General features: G+C 36.5%; 2 protein-coding genes across 4 annotated transcripts; one reads left to right on the top strand and one right to left on the bottom strand.

Annotated features, from left to right (window-relative positions):
- Positions 1–9986: 9986 nt before the first annotated feature.
- Positions 9987–11442, bottom strand: LOC135640918 (transcription termination factor MTERF15, mitochondrial-like). Its single transcript, XM_065155792.1, has one exon. It carries the CDS (start codon positions 11346–11348, stop codon positions 10176–10178), a length of 1173 nt encoding a protein of 390 aa, XP_065011864.1. The 5' UTR covers positions 11349–11442; the 3' UTR covers positions 9987–10175.
- A 1987-nt stretch (positions 11443–13429) lies between these two features.
- LOC135586300 (transcription termination factor MTERF15, mitochondrial-like) lies at positions 13430–17964 on the top strand. 3 transcript variants are annotated; one of them, XM_065155773.1, is made up of 2 exons: positions 13430–14772; positions 17593–17964. In XM_065155773.1, the coding sequence occupies exon 1, from the start codon at positions 13572–13574 to the stop codon at positions 14742–14744; it is 1173 nt and encodes a 390-aa protein (XP_065011845.1). In that variant the 5' UTR covers positions 13430–13571; the 3' UTR covers positions 14745–14772; positions 17593–17964. The 3 variants fall into 3 exon arrangements, with proteins under 3 accessions (XP_065011845.1, XP_065011854.1, XP_065011837.1); XM_065155782.1 differs by having other exon boundaries at positions 13430–14777; positions 17597–17964; XM_065155765.1 differs by having other exon boundaries at positions 13431–14785.
- Positions 17965–19613: the final 1649 nt, after the last annotated feature.

Genomic DNA, 19613 nt, shown 5'->3' with positions numbered 1-19613 from the left:
CCATTCTTTTGGTAAAGAAATATCGGAAGAAGATGCATTCAAAAGGCTATTTTGAGGAGAGGGTTCATTTAAATTCAAATTATCAAAACCAAGATCATCATCAAAATCATTTTTCTTTAAATCGGAAATTTCATTAAAAACTACATGAATAGACTCTTCAATTACTAAAGTTCTTTTATTAAAAACCCGAAAAGCTTTAGAAACGGAAGAGTAACCAAGAAAGATGCCTTCATCGGATTTAGCATCAAATTTTCCTAAAGCATCCCTTTCATTTAAAATAAAGCATTTACAACCAAAAACTTTAAAATAGGAGATGTTTGGTTTTTTGTTATTCCATAATTCATAGGGAGTTTTGGATAAGGATGGTCTTATTAGGACTCTATTCATGATGTAGCAAGCCGTATTTACGGCTTCGGCCCAAAAGTACTTAGGTAAACTATGTTCATTCAACATAGTTCTTGCCATTTCTTGTAGGTTTCTATTTTTCCTTTCAACTACTCCATTTTGTTGAGGATTTCTTGGAGTTGAGAAGTTGTGATTGTATCCATTACTTTCGCAAAAATTTTGAAAGTCACGGTTTTGGAATTCACCACCGTGATCACTCCGAATTGATGAAATCATGAAGCCTTTTTCATTTTGAGTGAGTTTACAAAATTTAGAGAAACACTTGAAGCAATCACTTTTGTGAGCTAAGAAATAGGTCCAAGTGTATCTAGAGTAGTCATCCACAATCACAAAGGCATATTTGCTTCCACCTAGACTTGTTGTATCAATTGGTCCAAATAAGTCCAAATGGATCAATTGTAATGGTCTAGTAGTGCTAATTTGATTTTTTGGTTTGAAGCTTGTTTTTATTTGTTTGCCTAGTTGACATGCATCGCATACTTTGTCCTTAATAAACTTCATATTTGGAATTCCTCGTACTAATTCTTGAGATGAGATCTTAGATATTGTTTTCATGCTTGCATGGCCTAATCTCCTATGCCAAAGCCAAGCATCATCATTTACGACGGAGAAGCACATTTCATTACTTAGTTCATCAAGATTGATGGTATAGACATTATTTTGTTTTAAAGCAATCATAGTCATGTTATGATTTGGTTTTTCAATAATGCACATATTTGATTCAAATCTAACAATGTAACCTTTATCGCATAGTTGACTAATACTCAAGAGATTATGTTTCAATCCATCAACTAGTAAGACATCATCAATGGAAAAATTAAATTTGTTACCAATAGTTCCCTTGCCAATGATTTTGCCCTTGTTGTTGTCTCCGAAGGTAACGTACCCTTCTTCTTTGCTAGTGAGCATAGAGAAATGAGATGGATCTCCAGTCATATGTCTTGAGCATCCACTATCGAGATACCATCTCTTGCTCCTAGCTTGTGGGTTTGTCTACAAAAGAGGATGATTTTTAGGTACCCATTTGATTTTGGGTGCCTCAAAAATTGACCCACTAACTTTGTTATTTATGATTGAATTCTTTATAGTTCCTTTAGGAACCCATATTAATTTTTGTGAACTAATTTTCCTAAATGGGCATTTGTAGGCAATATGTCCAGATTTGCAACAAAAGTTGCATTTCACATAAGAGGAAACATGTAATGTAGGTCCTTTTACGAAAGTGGTGGGATTTTGATATAATCCTTTTACAAATCCAATTCCATTTCTATTTGCGATGTGACCCTTGTTTGCAAGGATCATATCTAATCCTTTGCTACCAACCTTAAACTTGTTTAAGGTTTCCTTAAGAAGCATATTTTCATTTTTTATTGCTTCTAAGTGCTCACACTTAGAGCATGGAGGAGTTTGAAGACTATCAAACTTATCTTGTAGCAAAGCATGCTCTTTCTTTAAGATACTTAACTTCTTGCTAACAGTTCTACATTCATCAAATAATTCATGAAAAGCAATAGACAGTTCTTCAAAAGATAAATCTTCATTAAATAAATCACATACCTCTTCTCCTAACGCCATTAGCGCGTAATGAGCAACTTGCTCGGTGTTGGACTCCTCTTCTTCGGATGCACTTGAATCATCCCACGTTGCCTTGAACGCCTTCTTCTTTGATGTCCTCTTTTTGGCTTGAGGACAATCGTTCTTGTAGTGTCCCGGTTTTTTGCATTCATAGCAAATCACTTGGTCTTTCTTTTGTTCAAATTTATTTTTTGTATTATTTTTAAATCTGTTCTTTCTTAAATATTTTTTAAACTTTTGAGTCAAAAGTGCAATGTCATTGTCACTGTCCTCATCACTTGATGTTCCTTTCAAGTGGTCTTCTTGTGATTTGAGTGCCATATCCTTCCTGTTCTTTGGAAGGGGGTTCTCGAGCTCGTCATGAGCTTGACATGTCATTTCGTAGGTCATTAGAGACCCAATGAGTTCTTCAAGAGGGAATGCTTTAAGGTCTTTGGCCTCTTGAATGGCCGTAACTTTTGGATCCCAACTTTTAGGGAGGGATCTTAAGATTTTAGTTACTAGTTCAAAGTTAGTAAAATCTTTACCAAGAGCTTTGAGTCCATTGATGACATCCGTAAACCGGGTGTACATGTCTCCGATGGACTCACTTGGTTTCATTCGGAAAAGTTCGTAAGAGTGCACAAGGATGTTGATTTTGGACTCTTTCACTCGGCTAGTGCCTTCATGAGTGACCTCAAGAGTTCTCCAAATATCAAAAGCCGAATCACACATTGAAACACGATTAAATTCGTTTTTGTCTAGTGCACAAAACAAGGCATTCATAGCCTTTGCATTTAAAGCAAAAACCTTCTTCTCCGATTCATTCCATTCGCTCATCGGAAGAGAAGATTTTTGAAATCCATTCTCGACAATAGACCAAAGCTCAAAGTCCATAGAAATGAGGAAGATTCTCATGCGAGTCTTCCAATATGTGTAATCCGACCCATTAAACAAAGGTGGTCGTGCAATAGAATGGCCCTCTTGCATGCCGGAGTAAGCCATCTCTCTTGGGTATTAAACCAAATATGAGAGATAACCTTGCTCTGATACCACTTGTTAGGATCGGAGCGGCACTAAGAGGGGGGGGTGAATTAGTGCAGCGGATAAAAACTTCGATTTTAATCAAAATCTTTCGTACGTTAAGAACGAAACTTGAGAAATTTAACTTGAAGGCGTATTCTTGAAGTTGCGCAATAGGAGTAATAAGGAACTAAAGCAGTAAGAAGATTTGCAGTAATGTAAATGACAATAATAAAGAGCAAACCAGAGATTACGCCGATTTTTAGAGTGGTTCGGTCAAATGACCTACTCCACTTGCGAGGCCCCTCTTCGATGAGGCTCCCACCTTCCACTAGCAAGTCTCTTGAAATGGAAGGGTAAACACCCCTCTTACAACCTTTTACAAGCAGCTCAACCTCTTACAAATTTTCAATAAGAAAGAAGGAGGAGAACTCTCTAGCAAATTGAAAACAAGACTTCTAAGACTTTCTAAGACTTTTCTCTCAATCAAAATGCTTCTCAAAAGTTGTAACCTCAGCTGAGATTTGAGGGGTATTTATAGGCCTCAAGAGGATTCAAATTTTGGGCTCCAAAATTTGAATTTTCTTAGGGTTTCCGGTGCTGGTGGTGCCACCGCCCAGGGCTCGGGTGCTGGGCGGTGCCACCGCCCAGCCAGGAGGTGTCACCGCCCAGCACTCGGGTGCTGGGCGGTTCCACCGCCAAACTAGGCGGTGCCACCGCCTACAGTGATTTCAGCCCAACTACAGTGTTTTCAGCCACTAGTTGGGCTTCAATCTTGGCTCTCTAGTTCGCTGGTTTAGCTTAATTTTTAGCCTAAACCAACTCTGACTTTGGGCCCAGTTGGCCCCTAACCAGGATATAGGATTATCTCTTAATCCTAATCCTAATTACAAGTGGACTACATAACCAAAACACATCCTAAGCAAATTTTCAACCGCGAACGTCGAGTCTTGTTCCGGCGAGCTTTCCGACAAACTTCTTCCGACGGACTCCCTGCAAGCTCCCAATCTTTGTGATGACTTTTAACGAGTAGCCGAGCCTTCTCGGTGATCTCCGCGAGCCTCCGACGATTTCTTCGGCGAACTTCCGACACGTTCCCGATTTCTTCTCGGATGGTTCCGGCAGCATCTCCGATGATTCTTCGGTCTCTTAAACGTCCATCGAGCTCGACTCCGGTATCCTTGCTTTATGTTTTCTGGTTATCGTAGTTAATCCTGCACACTTAACTCAATAATATGGATTAGATCAATTAACCCACCAATTGATTATATCATCAAAATCCGAGATTCAACACATAGTTGCTAACTCAACGCAAGGAGTATAATACTTTAAATACTTTAAAAATATAAGAGCTGACAAAGGCTAATATGTAGTTTGATGCATGAGGTACAATCCTCAAGGAGGCGAGTGAAGTTAAGTACCCTCATCTTTCTCAACGCTTAAGAAAATACATAAAATTGAGTACACTAATTCTCTTACTTATCTAGTAGAGAAGCTTTGTACTTATTTCAAGATCCTTTGAATAGACTTAACAATAGATAACATTTGTCAAATCATTTTTTTCTTAGAAGAAGGCAAAATAAAGATAATTAAATTGAAGCTCGATCGTAAATTAAAATTTGCTTATAAATACACACTAGTCTTAAGGTTTTAGTGAGAGAGATACAAAATATTTAAAGAGGTACTTTTGAGAGTTTCTAAGAATGTACAAGAGGAGTTGTATTTGACTAAAGATAATTCAAAGATTTTGTAATTGATTTATATTATAAAAAATTAATTTTATCTATGAACATAGATAAGAGAGTTATCGAACCACATTAAATCTTGTACAGATTTTTTAATGTAACTTAAAGAATATATTTTTAATTTATTAATATCTAAACCTTTTTATTTAAATTTTTCTTTCATTCCTCAACAATTATCACCCTTCATCATTTTCATCACAAAAACTAAAACGATACTCTTTTTATTCTCTTCTAGTCAGACCAAATCTCATCACCACAATGTTCCATCTCAGTGCATGCTACATTGTGATCAGTCTATACATGAATGCAATTCATGACAGGTTTCTTGGCTTAGGGAAATGCAGTGATGATCCTTTATCTATGAAATACCTATCTTTCCGAACTTACTCTATCAAATGCAAATACTGTCACAAGAGATTGTCGTGTAAATATGAAGAACTCCCAAAGCTACTTGTTTTGTCTGCAACTTGGAATTCCACAATATATGCAAACAAATATCGTATAGAGTTGTAAAGTGTAGGAAAGAAGAGCACTAGAGAGTACGACTGTCGATAGTTGACTATAGAGGAAGTTATCTTGGGCTCTCTTTCATGGTCTCCACATATTTGTGGTAGTTGTTTTCAGTAAGGAGGCAGTTGACTGTGTTTGTTGGTCTTCGTATGTTCCCTTTGCTGTGGAAGCACCAACTTAGAGAGGTAGGTCAATTGAAACCAAAGAACATTGCACCCCAATCCCATAAGATGAAACGCTCCGAGGAGCTTCTTACGTTTTTGTCATGATGTTGAAGATATGAAAGTTTGACGTGAAACGACTTCGGATACTTGGTGAGGAGATTCTCTAAATAATCTTTCAAATATTTAAACATCAAATCATATTATGATAACAAACAATTAATAATTATGATGATATTTAGGATTTAGTATTCTTATTATCGTTGATTGAATTTGATAATTTAGGTAGCATAATTATCAATTAATCCGAGGATTGGGATACAGTAATCTTGATGGTCATTCATCAATTTATTCTTTTTAGTTGACACACAGTAAAAATCGATTAAGAAAAAAAAAAAAAGCCTACGGTCGTAGAAATCTCTGATCGAAAAAGGTTCCTCCAACACAGTAACATAGTTCTAGGGTTTAGGACGCAGGTATTTCCGGCCTAAATACGCTCCTGAGACAACAACACCTCCTACAAAATGTTCTTATTGTAGGAGAAATGAGACTTGTGCTTCAATGTGACAATAGAGCATCTCTAAATTTATTGCCTAATGGCGACATGTAATCTCGAATTTGATTCCAGCCCTTGGTTCTCCAGATTCTTATATATGCTATTCTGTTGTAGTATAGCATGCTAGTCTCAGCCATTCGTCCGATTTTTTATCTTTTGGTGTGTTCCTTTTCTTAAGACTTTGTTGTATTGTTGTCTCTGGACAACAAATACATCAAAATAATCTTCCCTGAGGTATTGTACCATGCTAATCTCCAGTAAATGTTGTATGTGTCGTAGTTCCAATCTTTTGCATTGTGCTTTTTCTTAGGTATTCATACATTATTGGCCTTGGAGAATTAACAGTAGTGTCTCTGGCAGGTAGGTACTTGGTTAAATTAAACTGAAGCACTGCTTACTCTTGTTGAGTTATCAGGATCAAGAGATGTTTTAGATGACTTGCACCCTATCGCATGTTGATCATCGTAGAGATGTTTTCCTGACAAAGGCTTGACTCGTTATCAGCGAAGAATTATACATGTACTGTACTGCCTCAGAACTAGCTGCCGGATACTATAGTTATCAGTTTGTCAGCAAACTGATTTACAATGAGAACTAAACACTCTTCGTCTCTTTCTATCTTTTCACAATACTATAGTTATTAATGGTTCAGAGACAAGATTGAACGAGAAAGGAACCGTAACCTCTTAATGTCACCTATCGTATCTCATGCATGTGTTCATGATCATTACATCACATAAACATCATGTCATTAGTCTCCATGAAGTCCTATCTATTTATAGACGATAGTAGAAAGTCTATGATAAATAATTAGAAGAATTCCTCCCTTCAAGGATACCTTTTAAGGAATCCTATTATAATATAAACTTTCCTTTTATTGGCTAATATCTGTTATCAGAATCTAATCAGTTTTATTATATATTTTATTCACATATTTGATATTCTCTCACTGACCCTATCCGGCAGCTAGTTCTGAGGCAGTACAGTACATGTATAATTCTTCGCTGATAACGAGTCAAGCCTTTGTCAGGAAAACATCTCTACGATGATCAACATGCGATAGGGTGCAAGTCATCTAAAACATCTCTTGATCCTGATAACTCAACAAGAGTAAGCAGTGCTTCAGTTTAATTTAACCAAGTACCTACCTGCCAGATACACTGCTGTTAATTCTCAAAGGCCAATAATGTATGAATACCTAAGAAAAAGCACAATGCAAAAGATTGGAACTAGGACACATACAACATTTACTGGAGATTAGCATGCTACAATACCTCAGGGAAGATTATTTTAACGTATTTGTCCAGAGACAACAATACAACAAAGTCTTAAGAAAAGGAACACACCAAAAGATTAAAAATCGGACGAATGGCTGAGACTAGCATGCTATACTACAACAGAATAGCATTTATAAGAATCTGGAGAACCAAGGGCTGGAATCAAATTTGAGATTACATGTTGCCATTCGGAAATAAATTTAGAGATGCTCTATTGTCACATTGAAGCACAAGTTTGTAACATAAAAACAACCTGCATAATTTGACATATTAACTAGATGTCCAGATCACATTTTTGTTTGATAGCTATTACAGCTTTGACAAAAATAAGACACCAAACAAAGGATGCAAAAGAAACATATAGTAGCAAAAGCCAAAAAAGTTGAAATGTGGATTTTCATAGTACATAAACCAGTATAACTACATATCATAAATATAACCAAAGATTCTAACTGTTAGAAATATCTTGACTTCAGTCTGACTGTGGGTAAAATACATTTCAGGAAGGCTGAAATTGGTGTCATCTGACAGCGGACAAAATACATTTTGGGAAGGGAGAAATTGGCCTACAAGAAGTCAGCAAGTCTCATTTCTCTTTCATTACCTGAAGGCTGGCAATGGTTGAATTCTCCCTAGCAAATTAACTCCTAGAATTATATTTCCTTTTCCAATTTGTTCAACATATCCTTACTAATGTAATCAAACTAGCACACTGCAGATGCCAACCTCTGGAAGGTAACACATACTAAAAGAGCAATTTTCAAGAACATTGTTAATCCACTTCTTTTGCACCAAACACTCCGCAAATGGAGCTAACACCCCAAGTATTTTTTATTGATAAGAACAATTTATGATCGTTACAACACAACCTCTGAACAGTAACACCTACTAAAATAGCAATTTCCAAGATCACTGCTAATCCACTTCTTTTGCACCAAACACCCTGTAAATGGAGCTAACAATCAAGTACTTTTGATTGATAAGAACATTTTATGCACCGAACACTCAATATGACCCAACCCAAAAAATGAGAGGATCACACCCTCCGTAAACTCATGATCCAGACATCTGTAATGCACAGAGCACAATAATAATATTCATTGACAATAATGGAAAATGGATCCCATCAAGTCTCATAATTATTACTAGCGTACACATCTAACTGTACTTTTATTAAATATCAGATAACAATCTTCACATTACTAGAACCGAACACTTCTCAATCCTTAGCTCCCCAGCTATGGATCATCTGAAATATGTAATTTTCAGATCGATAGGGATTATCTTAGTAGAAACAAGACGTCAAGAAATCTAGTTGTGTCTCATGCAATCAACTGAAGATAAGAATAATAATGAAAAAATAGAATAAATTAGAATAAAAGATCTCACAAATTCATCATGAGAAAAGCACATCCATCAATGCACTTTGCTGCATCGGAACTCGTCCGATTGCTCAGGATGAAGCAACCTCCTTATAGACTAAATTCATATCACATTCCCTGCTATTAGTCCATTGCTAGGATCAAGTGGTGCCGGGAAACAGTAGAAATATGTCTTTCTATAGTTGCAAGGAATATCTTATAAGCTTTTTTGACAACTAATAATCCCTTTCAAAATTGCCTACAAATAATGACAATGTTGTTCAATCATCCATATATGTGTATATCAACATGATGCACAACCATGCAACAACATCCTTTCACATGCTCAAGCGTCCAGCTTATGCATCATGGCACTTCTAACAAATATTAATATGCGTCAATTATAGGCTAAAATTGATTGCCAAAAGAAATATGAACTAATAACAGCATATTAAAATTTCATCATGTCAGCATAAAGAGAATCTAGGTTTTATGAGGCACCTAACACTATATTGCTCATCCAAATTGGATACAGAGTTCAAAAAAGTTGTTATCAATTTACAATTCAGTCCTTGAAATTTACAATCATTTCTTCATTACATTGCAAACCAGTCCCTAGCAGTCTTAATGGGCAGGACCTTAGGCAGCCACGTGGAACTTGGTCTCAGAGGCAGGACCACATGGAGTTGGCCAGTCTGAGCTGAAGTGCATGAAGTTTAGACCACCCCCGTACTCAAAAGCTTAAATTGGTAAAGGACAACTTGTATATTCCAGTGCTTAAATTGTGAACAAAACATTGTCAATACGGAAAGTGTGGTTTCCTTCATAAATTTAAGAGTTACAACTTCATTCTCAAGAAGACAGTCAGCTTCAAACTATCATGGTGGCAACCTGGTATTCATTAAGGTTTTGCATTTATAAAGAGAGAAATTTCAACTGAATTGACCGATCAGCAAGAGGAAAGAAGTGGTTCAAACTAATCACTTAAGAAAGAGAACAAAGTTTGATAAACAAAATATACAAAAAATTGAAACGCAACCTCATCTCCCTTTTTTGGGTTTGGTTTTGGATAGGAGGGACTTTAGTAAATTTATATAAAAGGTGACCAACCCTTGCCCTAAATCAAAAGCCTCATCATCCAGCTCAAAATCACCAAAGCATCCTACCATACCATCCAAAAGAATCCTACTTCTTATCATTTGAAAAAATAACCAAAACTCGAAACCTAAATTACCAAATATCCATAGTTAAATCAATTCAAAACTTCACATGTCCAATAACCTACATAAGTCTGATATCTTCCAGTAGACTTAAAACGAATGGGACAAGAATAATAATTCCATGTGGCGTCTACACAAGTGATTATCAACAAGCAATTAACTCTATCGGCAATATCATCACAAATCTTCTCAACATTCTTCATTTTCTTACTACATGTAAGCATCCAAACTCATCTTACATTCACAGAAAACGAAGTAAATGGCAGGAATTATTTGGTTGCAAACTGTAGTTCATGTTATGCGGATAGTGGAAAATTGGAACCTGGAAACATAACTTGCTGGTACAAAAGCTTGTGCTATGCATTATGCATTTCCACGATCAAATGCAGTTCTGTTTTTGGGGACTCCATTATACAACTCAATGAGTTCTGGATACTCCTTGTAGCAGTTGACGAACTTCTCCACAAATTTCTTCTTTGGATATTTCATGTATGTAGACATACTAAGGTTACTGATGCAAACTCCCCTAGACTTCAGGCCTGTCACAATCTGATGCCTTGGCATCAACCTTTTCTCCAAACTGCACAACAAAATATCTGGCCGAAGTGCAAGATGAGATGGAGCACATCCGGCTTCATTTACCAAGAACTCCATCTTCCTCTGCAAACTCTTTAAAGATAATTGCACAAGCGTAGGAGCCTTTCTTAATGCAGCAAGGAAATCATCCTCGGACCACCCGAAGCCCTTGAAGAACTCCAAGTGAGCCTTGAAGTTCTTCTCGGAGACGCTCAGGAGCACACTCAGGATCAGGAGGAACATCCTCGAGGTGCGAGGTACTCCCAAACCCTCGACACGACTGATTAACGCCTTCAGGGTTTCAGCATTCCGGGTTATGAGGAGGGGATATTGCGGTAGGATCATTGAGAGCTTCTGATCCGTGATCCCGCAATCCCTTAGAATTTCAATGCTAGGCTGGATCGTCTTCTCGAAGCTATACCCGAGAAACCACCTGTTTCTCTTCCATATCTTCATCAGTAAGTCGTTGGAGCCCAGGAGGCCTTGCCATAATTGGATCTTGGACAAGATGTTCTGGGATTTGTGGCTGATGACGTGGTTATTCGATCTGACGAGGTGGGTGATGTCGGAGCAGGAGAAGCCCAGATCCTGCAAAGCTCGGAACTTTGGGGCCAGGGTCTTCTCCACGTCGAGGAGAAGCCACCGGGGGTTTGTAGATATGACCTTTTTCACCTGGGTGTTGTCAAAACCGTAGCTTTTAAATAAGCCAAGGACGGAGTCAGGCTGGTGGCGGGATTCGACGTGGCCAAGGAGCTTCGAGGCTTTGGCCGCCTGATCAGGATCGAAGCCACAGGAGCTGACCAGGTATTCAGCCATAAGGCTGCTCTGTGGAGCACCGGAGGCGGCGGAGTAAGAATGGGTTGCGAGAAAAAGGGCAGCATCGGCCGGACGACAGCAAGGGACGAAGGCATGGGCTTTGGACGAGAGAGAGACGTAGGGCGACCTATTCATCAATGTCATCGTCTTCTTCTTCTTCTTCTTCTTCTTCTTCTTCTTCTTTGTAGGTTCCTTCTCTTTCCCAAAACCTAGCGAAGGTGGCGTAGCTGCGTATAGAAGAGCGCGTTTAGGCCAGAAGTACCTGCGTCTTAAACCCTATAAGTGCGTTACCGTGTTCGAGAATTTTTTTTCGGGCGGAGATTACTGCGACCGCAGGCGTCTTTTTTTTTGCTTCGTCAACTTTTAGTTTGTTGAGGGGAGAAAAAACTTTTATTGCGTGCCAACTAAAGATAATAAAAGGTGTTCTCTTAGAAAAAAATTGCACTATTATTTTTTTATCGGATAGCATCCCTATATTTATTTTTATCTAGGGTTTATTTTTTATAGTATGAACAAAAATATACCCTTAATCTTCTATTAAAAATGACTTGATCAGCTATTAAAAAATTGATAATTAATTATCATAAATTTTAAAAAAAATATATAAAAAAGCTATGCTAATCATTTTAAAATCAATAGATATTCATCGAAGATGATTAATATCTATTTTTTATTTTAATTTTTTTTTATAATTAATTATCAAATTATAATTTATTTAAATAATATCTATTATTAAGTCACATAAGCAAAAAATATAAGAGTGTTTTTTGTCTAAATAAAAAAAACCTAAGTAAAAATGAATATGGAAGGTTTCATCAATAAAAAAAATAATACTAGAATTTTTTCTTTTATAAAAGACCCAACATGCATGAATTACTGCTAGAAATCAACTTATTCATCATAAAATTTGATGGATTAATACCTATGCTACTCTAATTATCAAGTTTAAGTCAACAATAAAAAGTTCATGTAATCTTAAATATCATCATAAGCATCAACTATTTATGATATGAATGGCAAAATTGCTCATTGTTCACTTGAGAATCTACTCAATAGATTTTTATCAAATAGGGAACTGATAGAGACTCGCAAACACGTCAACTATCTTACTACTTAGAATTGCTACAAACATATGCTATCCATGAAACAAAGCCTCAAGCAACTTCTATCTAGAAATTAATAGTAATTAGATGATCATGTTCACCATAAAAATATAAAGTCATTCATCTCACAATTATTAACTTATTATATCCATACTAAGATTAAGAAGGTGCATCCTGATTTAGATTTGATTATATTTGATTAACATATTGACAAGCATTATAATTAGTATAAATATCCTTTTACGGAATTAAATAGTTTAAGTAATATATCGCACCTTTATAAAGGTTTCTTCTCACTCTTTATTATTTTTTGGATTAAGGGATTTATACTTGATCTAGCTAGCTCTTTATGCAAAGTAACTCAAAACATTTTTTCAATTTATCATATCAAAATTGTTAGAATACAGGACTCTTTATAATTGAATAAGATACATAATAAAATTAATTAGATTTTGATTACGAATATTAATCTATAAAAAGGAATATCAAACTATGGGCGAAGATAGAGAATATATGAGTTAAGTGTGAGAATATCAAAATATGTGACCCTTTATAATTGAATAAGATATATAATAAAATTGATTGAATTCTGATAACGGATATTAGCCCATATAAAGGATGTTCAGATTATAGTATGATTCTTTAAGGGACGCTCTTGATAGGAGAAACTCTTCTAATTACTTATCATTGATCCTCAACTCTCACCTATAAATAGATCGGACCTCCTAAGGGCTAATGACATGATGTTTATATGATGTGACAGTCATGGACACATACACGAGATACTATATGTGACATTGACAGATTACGATTCTTTTTTCATCTTCTCTTGTCTCTGAAACATTAATAACTATAGTCTTGTGAAAAGGTAGAAAGAGATGAATGTTTGGTTCATATCGACATTTGATAGAGACGATTTTGCTCTACACCAACTCATCTGTCACCAAGGCCGACACCTATGGAGAGTTCCAGATCACCAGCTCCGAAATGACACCATAGTGTATTCTGATAACCACCTTACCTTATTAAAATCAAAAAATGATCAAGTGATTTAACTAATCTTAACCAACGCCAACCAGTAAAATGCCAAGGGAATAACTAGCCAACCAGAAAAATGTCGAACACGGTAACGCACTTCTAGGGTTTAAGACGCAGGTACTTCCGGCCTAATCGCGCTCCTCTATACGCAACTACGCCACCTTCGCAAGGTTTTGGTAAAGAGAAGGAACCTACAAAGAAGAAGAAGAAGAAGAAGAAGAAGACGATGACATTGATGAATAGGTCGCCCTACGTATCTCTCTTGTCCAAAGCCCTTGCCTTCGTCCCTTGCTGTCGTCCGGCCGATGCTGCCCTTTTTCTCGCAACCCATTCTTACTCCGCCACCTCCGGTGCTCCACAGAGCAGCCTTATGGCTGAATACCTGGTCAGCTCCTGTGGCTTCGATCCAGATCAGGCGGCCAAAGCCTCGAAGCTCCTTGGCCGCGTCGAATCCCGCCACCAGCCTGACTCCGTCCTTGGCTTATTTAAAAGCTACGGTTTTGACAACACCCAGGTGAAAAAGGTCATATCTGCAAACCCCCGGTGGCTTCTCCTCGACGTGGAGAAGACCCTGGCTCCAAAGTTCCGAGCTTTGCAGGATCTGGGCTTCTCCTGCTCCGACATCACCCACCTTGTCAGATCGAATAACGACGTCACCAGCGACAAATCCGAGAACATCTTGTCCAAGATCCAATTATGGCAAGACCTCCTCGAGTCCAACGACTTTTTGGTAAACTTGTGCAAGAAAAACAGGAGGTTTCTCGGGTATAGCATCGAGAAGACGATCCAGCCTAACATTGAAATTCTAAGGGATTGCGGGATCACGGATCAGAAGCTCTCAATGATCATACGGCACCGCCCCCTCCTTATAACCCGGAATGCTGAAACCCTGAAGGCGTTAATCAGTCGTGTCGAGGGTTTGGGAGTACCTCGCACCTCAGGGATGTTCCCCCTTACCCTGTGTGTGCTCCAGAGAATCACCGAGAAGAACTTCAACGCTCACTTGGAGTTCTTCAATGGCTTCGGGTGGTTTGAGGATGATTTCCTTGCTGCATTCAGAAAGGTTCCTACGCTTGTGGGATTATCTTTAAAGAGTTTGCAGAGGAAGATGGAGTTCCTGGTAAATGAAGCCGGATGTGCTCCATCTCATCTTGCACTTCGGCCAGATATTTTGTTGTGCAGTTTGGAGAAAAGGTTGATGCCAAGGCATCAGATTGTGACAGGCCTGAAGTCTAGGGGAGTTTGCATCAGTAACCTTAGTATGCCTACATACGTGAAATATCCAGAGAAGAAATTTGTGGAGAGGTTCGTCAACTGCTACAAGGAGTATCCAGAACTCATTGAGTTGTATAATGGAGTCCCCAAAAACAGAACTGCATTTGTTCGTGGAAATGCATAATGCATAGCATAAGCTTTTGTACCCGCAAGTTATGTTTCCAGGTTCCAATTTTCCACTATCTGCATAACAAGATCTACAGTTTTCAACCAAATAATTCCTGCCATTTACTTCGTTTTCTGTGAATGTAAGACGAGTTTGGATGCTTACATGTAGTAAGAAAATGAAGAATGTTGAGAAGATTTGTGATGATATTGCCGATAGAGTTAATTGCTTGTTGATAATCACTTGTGTTGACGACACATAGAATTGTTATTCTTGTCCCATTCGTTTTAAGTCTACTGGAAGATATCAGACTTATTCAGGTTATTGGACACCTGAAGTTTTGAATTGATTTGACTATGGATATTTGGTAATTTGATAAACAAAACCAAACCATTTTGTTTATCAAATTTTGTTCTCTTTCTTAAGTGATTAGTTTGAATCACTTCTTTCCTCTTGCTGATCAGTCAATTCAGTTGAAATTTCTCTCTTTATAAATGCAAAACCTTAATGAATACCAGGTTGCCACCATGATAGTTTGAAGCCGACTGTCTTCTTGAGAATGAAGTTGTAACTCTTAGATTTATGAAGGAAACCATACTTTCCGTATTGACAATGTTTTGTTCTCAATTTAAGCACTGGAATATACAAGTTGTCCTTTACCAATTTAAGTGTTTGAATATGGGGGTGGTCTAAACTTCATGCACTTCAGCTCAGACTGGCCAACTCCATGTGGTCCGGCCTGAGCGACCATGTTCCACGTGGCTGCATAAGGTCCTGCCCATTAAGACTGCTAGGGACTGGTTTGCAATGTATTGAAGAAATGATTGTAAATTTCAAGGACTTAATTGTAAATCGATAATAACTTTTTTGGACTCTGTATCCAATTTGGATAATCAATATAGTGTTAGGTGCCTTATAAACCTAGATTCTCTTTATGCTGACATGATGAAATTTTAATATGCTGTTATTAGTTCATATTTCTTTTGGCAATCAATTTTATATTGATGCGTCTATTGTAGCCTATAATTGACGCATATTAATATTTGTTAGAACTTAGAAGTGCCATGATGCATAAGTTGGACGCTTGAGCCTGTGAAAGGTTGTTGTTGCATGGTCCTGCAGCATGTTGATATATACATATATGGATGATTGGACAACATTGTCATTATTAGCAGGCAATTTTGAAAGGGATTAGTAGTCGTGAAACAAGCTTATAAGATATTCCTTGCATCTATAGAAAGACTTATTTCTACTGTTGCCGGGCACCACTTGATCCTAGTAATGGACTAATAGCAGGGAATGTGATATGAATTTAGTCTATAAGGAGGTTGCTTCATCCTGAGCAGTCGGACGAGTTCCGATGCAGCAAAGTGCACTAATGGATGTGCTTTTCTCATGATGAATTTGTGAGATATTTTATTCTATGTTATGCTCTTTTTTCATTATTATTCTTATCTTTTGCTGATTGCATGAGACACAACTAGATTTCTTGACATCTTGTTTCTACTTAGATAATCCCTATCGATCTGAAAATTACATATTTCAGATGATCCATAGCTGGGGAACTAAGGATTGAGAAGTGTTCGGTTCTAGCAAGGTGAAGATTGTTATATGATATTTAATAAAAGTATAGTTTGATGTTTAGTCCAGTAATAATGATGACACTTGATGGGATGCATTTTCCATTATTGTCAATGAATATTATTATTGTGCTCTGTGCGTTCCAGATGTCTGGATCATAAGTTTACGGAGGGTGTGATCCTCTCATTTTTTGGGTTGGGTCATATTGAGTGTTCGGTGCATAAAATGTTCTTATCAATCAAAAGTACTTGATTGTTAGCTCCATTTACAGAGTGTTTGGTGCAAAAGATGTGGATTAGCAGTGATCTCGGAAATTGCTATTTTAGTAGGTGTTAGTGTCCAGAGGTTGTGTTGTATCGAGCATAAATTGTTCTTATCAATAAAAAATACTTGGGGTGTTAGCTCCATTTGCAGAGTGTTTGGTGCAAAAGAAGTGGATTAACAAGGTTCTTGGAAATTTCTCTTTTAGTATGTGTTACCTTCCAGAGGTTGGCATCTGCAGTGTGCTAGTTTGATTACATTGGTAAGGATATGTTGAACAAATTGGAAAAGTAAATATAATTCTAGGAGTTACTTTGCTGGGTAGAATTCAACCATTGCCAGTCTTGAGGTAATGAAAGAGAAATGAGACTTGCTGACTTCTTGTAGGCCAATTTCTCCCTTCCCAAAATGTATTTTGTCCGCTGTCAGATGACACCAATTTCAGCCTTCCTGAAATGTATTTTACCCACAGTCAGACTCAAGTCAAGATATTTCTGACTGTTAGAATCTTTGGTTATATTCATGATATGTAGTTATACTGGTTTATGTACTATGAAAATCCACATTTCAACTTTTTTGGCTTTTGCTACTATATGTTTCTTTTGCATCCTTTGTTCGGTGTCTTATTATTGTCAAAGCTGTAATAGCTATAAAACAAAATTGTGATCTGGAAGTCTAGTTAATATGTCAAATTATGCAGGTTGTTTTTATGTTACAAACTTGTGCTTCAATGTGACAATAGAGCATCTTTAACTTTATTGCCTAATAGCAACATGTAGTCTCGAATTTGATTCCAGCCCTTGGTTCTCCAGATTCTTATATATGCTATTCTGTTCCTTTTCTTAAGAATTTGTTGTATTGTTGTCTCTGGACAAATACGTCAAAATAATCTTACCTGAGGTATTGTTGCATGCTAATCTCCAGTAAATGTTTTGTGTCCTAGTTCCAATCTTTTGCATTGTGCTTTTCCTTAGGTATTCATACATTATTGGCCTTGGAGAATTAACAGCAGTGTCTCTCGCAGGTAGGTACTTGGTTAAATTAAGCTGAAGCACTGCTTACTCTTGTTGAGTTATCGGGATCAAGAGAAGTTTTAGATGACTTGCACCCTATCGCATGTTGATCATCGTAGAGATGTTTTCCTAACAAATGCTTGACTCGTTATCAGCGAAGAATTATACATGTACTGTACTGCCTCAGAACTAGCTGCTGGATAGGTTCAGTTTCTTTCTGTAGGAAAAGACTGATGCTCTTTGCAAGGCTTGATACTTTTTGTGGGGGATTTTGTCTCTAAAAGGACTGAGATCCTTTCAGAACTGTATGTTCTAGGTTTTTTATGCGCTCTAAAATTGCTTGCTAAACAAGAAGATCAATTTATTTTTTCTCGTTATTATCAGGTTTTGTTGGTAATGCGGTATCATCCCTGCTTCCCGTATTTAAGATTTCTGATAGGTGAGATGTTGAATCGGCTCATTATGGCTTGCAATTATTGTTATTGTTTTGTGTTCAAATATACTTTAGACTAAGAAATGATATAGATCTGAGCATAAATTTTTGTAATTAGATCAAACCAAGAATGAGATATCTTGTTTTACATCATATCAAACTGATCTTTGTTTTAAATTTGTTTCCACCATATTGATGGTGATCAAGTGAAGTATGATGTGGAATTTATACTTTATAAAGACTAATGCACACAGCACAGCTGTTCATTTGACGACTTATCAGTTGTTATTTCTGAAAACATAGTTATTGGTCTATGATAGTCCTTTCTGCTTTCATTTCATTGTTCTTATTCTCATCATTATTGTGAATATATAACCAAAATGTGCATATTCTCACCATCCTTTGGTTTTTCCAAAAGAAAAGAAAGGTAGATAACTGTAATGCCTTGTATATTGAATCTACTGATCTTTAAGAAAAAAATAAAAAGAGAGATTCTGGAGATGAAAGCAACCAAATTCTAGCTAACTAGATTTTATGCCCGGATTCTTTTCCCCTTCTTTTGTTCCTATGAGATGCAAATGAAGGGCAAATGTCACTCATTTCTTCACCGGATTTAGTGTCTGCAGCCATATTTTGCAGATAACCAAATGGAATTTTTGGTCATATATATATATATATATATATATATATATATATATATATTCATGCTCATTGTTAGGTAAACAGGAGTTGGGAGGAGAGCAACTCTCTGATGCTGCAAAGTCTAAAAAACCCTACTACTACTACTACAGCGCACAAAACAAGGAATTCGTTAGTCAGCAAAAGTTTTCGGGCGATTTCGGGAAGAAGGCTCACTTTTATTATTATTATTTTCCTAAATGATGTCTCACGTTTCTCCCTTCTATTTTGAATGATATTTTTCCCACTAGTTTCATAGATATCTTATAGACCGATCTATAGGTGTGTGAATCCGAGTTGAAGGATTGGTTTGTACAGTAGCATGATCTGATTTATATGATTTACATAGTAGTTTGGTCATCAAAATGAGGATCAAAGAATAATTTTTATAGTATTTTGATCATTACAATAAAAAATATTATAAATGGCCCGAATAGACACCTAACCTCAGTCAAACCATCTAGACAGCCTAAAAATGATCTACGATCAACGATAATAAAAAATGAACAATTGAAAAGTACTATTTTCAATAACTTTACAACTTACGAAAACACTATAAAGTTATTTGATATATTATACTATGTATTTATAATAATTTAATAATAATATAATCCAAATAGAAGTAAAAAATTAGTTTTTTTATAGTGTTTTTATTAGCCATCATAAGAAAAATATTGTAAAGCATACCGTAAATGATCCAAATAAACTCCTAACCTCAATCAAACTAACTAATTACAAGCCTAAAAATTTGATATCATAATGATCTATAAACTATGACAACTAAAGATGCATAATATGATGTCATTTGCAATGTTTTTCAATAGCTCTGTAGTGTTTTCAGAACCTCAATTAAAAATACTATAATATTATTAGAAAACAATATAAGTAAGTCAAATAAAATCCAAATATACTGAAAATCAT

The sequence above is a fragment of the Musa acuminata genome, chromosome BXJ1-4 (assembly GCF_036884655.1).
Source record: "Musa acuminata AAA Group cultivar baxijiao chromosome BXJ1-4, Cavendish_Baxijiao_AAA, whole genome shotgun sequence".
In the NCBI taxonomy this organism is placed as follows: Eukaryota; Viridiplantae; Streptophyta; class Magnoliopsida; order Zingiberales; family Musaceae; genus Musa; species Musa acuminata.
The sequence above is the reverse complement of the archived record's forward strand: the minus strand, read 5'-3'. Positions and strand labels throughout refer to the sequence as shown.